Source organism: Babesia bigemina, scaffold Bbigscaff_25419 (genome assembly GCF_000981445.1).
Source record: "Babesia bigemina genome assembly Bbig001, scaffold Bbigscaff_25419".
Classification (NCBI taxonomy): Eukaryota; Apicomplexa; class Aconoidasida; order Piroplasmida; family Babesiidae; genus Babesia; species Babesia bigemina.
The window spans coordinates 1-7,027 of NW_012236916.1; the positions used below are offsets into that span (position 1 = coordinate 1).

At 48.6% G+C, this 7,027-nt stretch overlaps 2 protein-coding genes across 2 annotated transcripts; one reads left to right on the forward strand and one right to left on the reverse strand.

Moving 5' to 3' along the window:
- Positions 1-77: 77 nt before the first annotated feature.
- Positions 78-1,739, forward strand: BBBOND_0000060 (hypothetical protein, conserved; the record flags this gene model as incomplete). Its single annotated transcript, XM_012914861.1, has 1 exon — positions 78-1,739. The coding sequence occupies one exon, from the start codon at positions 78-80 to the stop codon at positions 1,737-1,739; it is 1,662 nt and encodes a 553-aa protein (XP_012770315.1).
- Positions 1,740-2,776: 1,037 nt separating this feature from the next.
- Positions 2,777-3,632, reverse strand: BBBOND_0000070 (hypothetical protein, conserved; the record flags this gene model as incomplete). The annotated part of the gene is made up of 5 exons (XM_012914862.1): positions 2,777-2,944; positions 3,060-3,086; positions 3,169-3,240; positions 3,292-3,316; positions 3,574-3,632. 5 exons carry the CDS (start codon positions 3,630-3,632, stop codon positions 2,777-2,779), a joined length of 351 nt encoding a protein of 116 aa, XP_012770316.1.
- Positions 3,633-7,027: the final 3,395 nt, after the last annotated feature.

Sequence of the window (7,027 nt, forward strand, 5' to 3'; positions counted from 1 at the left end):
ATGCTGCGCCGAAATTAGGGCGCCCTAAAGTTGACGATTTAGATGATCTTGCGCTGAAGGATGCTGAGGGTGCAAAAATGTATACCCCCCTGGCCGTGTTTCCCGGGCAATCCCCGTTTGATGACAACCCAAACGTCTGCCAAGCTCCCTGGTACGTCCCCGAGCATTCCAAAAATCTCATCCCTCCGATCGTAACCCCTCCCCCAGTCACCGATCATCTGCATTCTCCCAAAACGGTCCGAGAAATGCTCTATTGGCTGGTCGGCGTTGTCGAATTAGGGTACATTGGTTTTATTCGGAAGCATGTTGATGTAGTTTTGGATGATGTTAATACGGACTCCTTCCTGCCTACTAATGTGCTCTTAGTCACCAGGAATCTTACAACCGTCACCTCACACGAGATCTCCCAAACCCTCACCGCGGCGTGTCACTATGCGGCTAAAGTTCTACACAGGCTTAAACATAGAGACGTTTCGAACGAGACTTCAATTCCCGAGTTCAATGCAGAGTATCGCAATTATTATTACTCCTCTGACCCCGACGGGCTTCTCTGCCAGCTGCGGGACTACGCCTACGCCTCCCACCACCAGTTGGAGTTCCTGAAGGCGCAGTGTAATAGGGATAAATCGCTTGGTGGTTGGCAAAGTCATGAGTATGGCAGTGGTATCAAGGAGCAATCTCCACTCCAGGCGTTCCTGACCGACAGCTGGGACTCCACCTTCCACACCCACTTTTTCGACCCATGTAACATCTGCCTCAAGAGCCGCATCAAGATGGGATTTAGAGACAAGGATTTGCCTAAGACATCGCAACAGGGCAGTGTCATTTCTGCCATCCTCACTCCCAGCTGCGGCGGTGAGGACCCCTTGATGACGTTGTCCTCCTACCTCAACTGCCTCACCAGGCGGACGCCGCGCACCACTGGGGAACTCGTCTCGTTCTTCCAGCATTTCGGGAGTGAGATGCTCAATGGTAGTGATCAGACGTTGACTAACCTAGGAAAGGCCATCACCGAGCCTCCAGCGCTCTACCCCAATTGGGATCATTTCGAGGCTCACGACCTACGAGCGGTGCGGGATATACGGCGTCCCGAGTCTCCTGTCTCCAAACACGACAATGACCACGCCGGGACGCTGTCGACACTGCTGGGCTGCGACAGTGTTACTTCCAACGGTCCTAAACTTCTGTCGCCAATCACCTACCGGGCATATGCCCTGTACTCCCCGGCCTTCGCCCAGACATACCTCAGCTGGACGGTCTACCTGGCCGATGTACTCCGAGACTCACTGGATCGGCTGCGATATGATTTCAAGACGCATACATGTTCCGGGAATAAATCATTCAACCAGTGTGACATGGCTATGCCCCTCCTCTACCTACACGGGCTCACGCCACCGGAGGGCATATCGCAGTCATCACTCGCGTGTTCGGAGCTCATCACCAAGCTGGAGGAAGTGGTAAACGGTGGACCTATCGCGAAGCTCATCACGTGCATGGATGAGTTCCTCTACAGGGTACGTGGGCCATTCATCTACACGGTTATCGCACTGTGGTCCACCGCATTCCTCATCTTCGCCAAAACGATGATCTACCGCTTGGACGTGCTCCACATCCGCTCACACCTTATCCGCTCCACGGCTTCACACCGCATCGACGTCAAGGCCTTACTCACGAAAGGACGCAAGATGCTCTCACTGTACGGCGTCGACTACTTCGACGATGACCCGATGCTCTCATAGACCATCCTAAATGATTACGAGTATTGCACGTACAACAATGCTTCATGTAGCATACAAATTAGATTCGCATCTTCATGGTCTTAGTTGCAGCCACAGGTGCCTAGTCGTGTAGACACAACATATAGGGAAAGTAATTGCAGAAATTAATTGAAATGTAGCATCAATAGTGTCGCATATCGGAGTGTTCATAACGTGCATGATGTGCCTTGATGTAGTATTTTGCAATTCATACGCCACGATTCACAGCCCAGTTGGCGACCAACATGGTACCAGACAGGAGATCAGGGGCGCGACCAGAGAGCCAGGCGAATTGCGAGGTAGGAGGGTGCACAGGGGTGGTGCAAGGGGCATTAAGGTGCGTGAAAGGAAGGCGAAATAGAATACGCAGAAGGGAAAGTGGACGTGTATGAAGGGGAGAGGAGTGAGCAGGGAGGCAAGGAAGAGAATAAAGTGAAGGGGTAGAATGGGTTGGGAGAGGCGAGGAGGCGAGAGAGGGTGTTGAGAAGATGCTATGGCAGTGTAAAACGGTGGGGAAAGAGTGGGCGAAAATGTCAGGGGATTTGAAGAGTCGGCGACGTGGCGATGTGGCATAAGATAGGGAGCCACGTTAAGGGGGACCGGGACAGGTGGGAGAGGTTGAACAGGATGGAAAGCAAAATTATGAAAATAATGATAGCATCACGGACGGCAAATCAGCACCGGCTCGGGACTTATCCGAAAAGTGTTTATGATGCCGTGCAGACGGGATGCCACCAGCATCGTGGAGGAGTCGTCGACCAACACGGGTTTGAGGGGACGGTTCAGCGGTTCAGTTGCTTATTGACTGTCACCGTTGAGCAGATTCGGTGGCCAAACAACTTTTGGCAACCTACGCCAGTGGGTGAAACGCTAGCCAGGGAAACGCGAAACCCGGGTCAAGCCAAACGCGGCAGTTTAGACACTGGATGATAGCGAACTAGGGTGTAGGGATTATTGATGAAACAGTGTGCTGTCATTTCAGAGTACCGTGCGATAAGTGCGATAATACAAAGCGTCAGTTAGTTGTAAAATGCGATGCAAAACGGTAAATCACGGACCCTGTGGAACGGCCGGATGCGGAAGTAGATCATGACGCAGACAACGATGATGACGAGGGCGACGGCGGCGATGATGATGGGGAGGACGTTGGGGGAATTGGCGGTAGGCTGTTGCGTGTCGGTCCGACGCTGAGCGGTGGGGAGAGAGGCGGCACTGCAGGCGGGAATTTCTCCACGTGCACATTTCGCTCTACAACAATTACATTGACATTTAGACTCGTTGCCTTTACATTGGGTGTCGCACCCCGACGGAGGGCATTCCTTGCTTTTTCTGCGCAAATTTTTAAACAGCAAACATGCAATGCAATGGCTGCTATTATTACATCCCGAACAGCACCACGGACAGCACTTACACTCCTTAAGAAATGTACATCCAGTACCGCAATCGCAGTCCATCTTCCCCTTCTCCTCCCACTCCCCTCAACCTGCAAGCATATCAATCACCTATGCAAGCACTCACCAACTGCAACACGTACCACTGCCGCTCCCAGTCCCCTCAACCTGCAAACATATCAATCACTCAAGCAGCACTTACCAACCTACTACATGAACACGCACCTCAGCAACGCACTCACCAACCTACAACATGAACACGCACCTAAGCAACGCACTCACCAACCTACAACATGAACACGCACCTAAGCAACGCACTCACCAACCTACAACATGAACACGCACCTAAGCAACGCACTCACCAACCTACAACATGAACACGCACCTAAGCAACGCACTCACCAACCTACAACATGAACACGCACCTAAGCAACGCACACTGACCGTCGCCCATCTGCGCTCCGAACAACCGGATGGGCGCCATTCGGCGCACAGGCAGCCACTTCGCTACTATGCATCTATCACAACACTGATATGTTTTAGTTAACGCATGTGGCTGCTGTCTTTGCCGTGGCATGCAGGTCAACCAGTGCCAGTTGGGAAGGCCACTCTGCATCACAGACAACGCCACCCCTGTAACAGCCTGCAAGTGCCATGAAGTTTCTGCGTTGAGAACAAACGCTGTACACTATAGCACATTCAGCGACGTCACTACTCACCTTCGTGCCTCTTACAACCTCACCGTTACCGTGTCACCCAGTCGCCACCCCGTCGAATTGCCCCGACATCAGCCACCACCTAGACCAACATTACCAATTCGTTGGTTGTACACGGTTTTAGTCGTCAGATGATACAGCTTTGTGGAGCGGTAGATAGGCTGATACTTCACTTAGCACGGCAGATGGTCATACGGCAACAGGGGCCAGCACCCACCACGCCCACAATCCACCCTGCCACACCGCCTTAGTCAGGTCCCTTTGATGCCTATAAGCGTGCAATGTTATGATGTTCTGTAAAGACTGATAATACGCCAACATGATTTTGATGCTTATTTTGTTTTGGACGTCCAATCCGCTGGGTGAGGTGCATTAGGGTTTAGGCTGCGTGAGGTGGACTGCGTCGGAGCAGTGACGGGGGTTGGACGAATTATCGTGGTAGCACAAATTAATCACTGAGTAGATATGTTATGCTGCAGCTGGAGTGCGTGTTCGAATCTATAATCGCCCATCCACTGGTTTGGTGTCATGTAGGTCGGCCACCTTGCCGGGTCCCAGCCACCTAGCAATCATCACAGTGGGTAGTGCGACTGGAGATAGGTCATTGAGGTTAAGCAGCGCGGGGTGTCGGCGTATAATAGCAGAAGTGACTGGGGGTGGCGCCGTGATTTGCCGCTGTTGTGCCACGTCCCTCACTGTTGCAGTGGGCCATGCGGTCGATGCGGCGACTAGGTGATTAGCGGTGGTACTTGTGATACGCATTAATTTGAGGTTAATGCGGCACAAATAGCGAATGTTAGGCATCAAATGACGAGTGCTTGCTATGCTGAGTTGGTCAGACTCATGTCCAGCAGGACGCTCACAGGTGGAGGCACCGCCAGCTGCAAAACGAACGCCATCCATGAGGTGGGAAACCGCTGGCTGTGCACGGACCATCACTCTAGAGATGAAGCAGGTAGTCAACAGAGGATGATCCTTGTGTTTCAAATGTTTTGCAGACCGACGGAGCTGAGGAGCCGGGTCTCGACTTTGCTGACGAGCACTTGTGACATCAGCTTGGCGGCGTGTCTCTTGATGAGGCAGGGGAGAGCATGTCGGCCACTGATGAACGCGTCAAGTAATGAGTTATAATGATTACTATGTAGTGCTAGTAATTCAATTTAGTAGGGAGGCGGAATGAGGTGTGACATTCCGGCCATCCCCTCTCGTTGTCAAGATCGCAATTAACATCAGGCATATTAATTTAATGCGGAGAGGACATTGGTGCGTGTTTGTGTTTATGATGTGCGTTGTTTATGTTGTATTTGCTGCTTGGTTCAAGTCGTGTGGAGTGTGGCTTGGTCAGAGCGTTGCCTGGCACCGTGGTTAGGTCTTTGGTGGGCCTTTTGGGTAGCGCTTTGGTGAGGTGTTTCGTTCATGTTATGCTTTATTGGTTGGTTGTGTAGTTGATTATAGTGGTGGTAAAGGTGTTGGTTAATGTGCTGTGCAGTGATATGTTGAGTGCTTAGCTTTTGTGTTGGTCACGTCGGTGGCTGCGGTCAGTGGCATGGCGTGGCGGTTAAGCGCCGAAATAATGACACTGAGTAGCGTCACAGTAACGTTGAATAGGCACACGGGTAGCGCAGTCATAGCGTTGTTAGCGGCGGGAATAGTTGCGTAGTTGCGGTGGCAGTCTATCCGTCCCACCCAGGCAGCGGTGAGTCATGACGGTGGAAAAGGGCTTGGTGATTAAGGTGGTGGACTTGTAGGCGAATTGTACGCTGAGTTAGGCGGCACATAGTGATTGTACGTGCATAGTGAAATTACAATAACAAGGCAAATTAGAATCAAGGCTTATCTAAGGCCAGAAACAGGAAGATGAGTAGCTGAATAAGATAAGATGAGTAGCTGAATAAGATGAGTAGCAATAACAAGGCAAATTAGAATCAAGGCTTATCTAAGGCCAGAAACAGGAAGATGAGTAGCTGAATAAGATAAGATGAGTAGCTGAATAAGATAAGATGCGTAGCTGAATAAGATAAGATGAGTAGCTGAATAAGATAAGATGAGTAGCTGAATAAGATAAGATGAGTAGCTGAATAAGATAAGATGAGTAGCTGAATAAGATAAGATGAGTAGCTGAATAAGATAAGATGAGTAGCTGAATAAGATAAGATGAGTAGCTGAATAAGATAAGATGAGTAGCAATAACAAGGCAAATTAGAATCAAGGCTTATCTAAGGCCGAGCGAAGTGAGGCCAGAAAAAGGAAGATGAGTAGCTGAATAAGATAAGATGAGTAGCTGAATAAGATAAGATGAGTAGCTGAATAAGATAAGATGAGTAGCTGAATAAGATAAGATGAGTAGCTGAATAAGATAAGATGAGTAGCTGAATAAGATAAGATGAGTAGCTGAATAAGATAAGATGAGTAGCTGAATAAGATAAGATGAGTAGCTGAATAAGATGAGTAGCAATAACAAGGCAAATTAGAATCAAGGCTTATCTAAGGCCAGAAACAGGAAGATGAGTAGCTGAATAAGATAAGATGAGTAGCTGAATAAGATAAGATGAGTAGCTGAATAAGATAAGATGAGTAGCTGAATAAGATGAGTAGCTGAATAAGATAAGATGAGTAGCTGAATAAGATAAGATGAGTAGCTGAATAAGATAAGATGAGTAGCTGAATAAGATAAGATGAGTAGCTGAATAAGATAAGATGAGTAGCTGAATAAGATAAGATGAGTAGCTGAATAAGATAAGATGAGTAGCAATAACAAGGCAAATTAGAATCAAGGCTTATCTAAGGCCGAGCGAAGTGAGGCCAGAAACAGGAAGATGAGTAGCTGAATAAGATAAGATGAGTAGCTGAATAAGATAAGATGAGTAGCTGAATAAGATAAGATGAGTAGCTGAATAAGATAAGATGAGTAGCTGAATAAGATAAGATGAGTAGCTGAATAAGATAAGATGAGTAGCTGAATAAGATAAGATGAGTAGCTGAATAAGATAAGATGAGTAGCTGAATAAGCTAAGATGAGTAGCTGAATAAGATAAGATGAGTACCTGAATAAGATAAGATGAGTAGCTGAATAAGATAAGATGAGCCGCTGAATAAGATAAGATGAGTAGCAATAACAAAACAAATTAGAATCAAGGCTTATCTAAGGCCGAGCGAAGTGAGG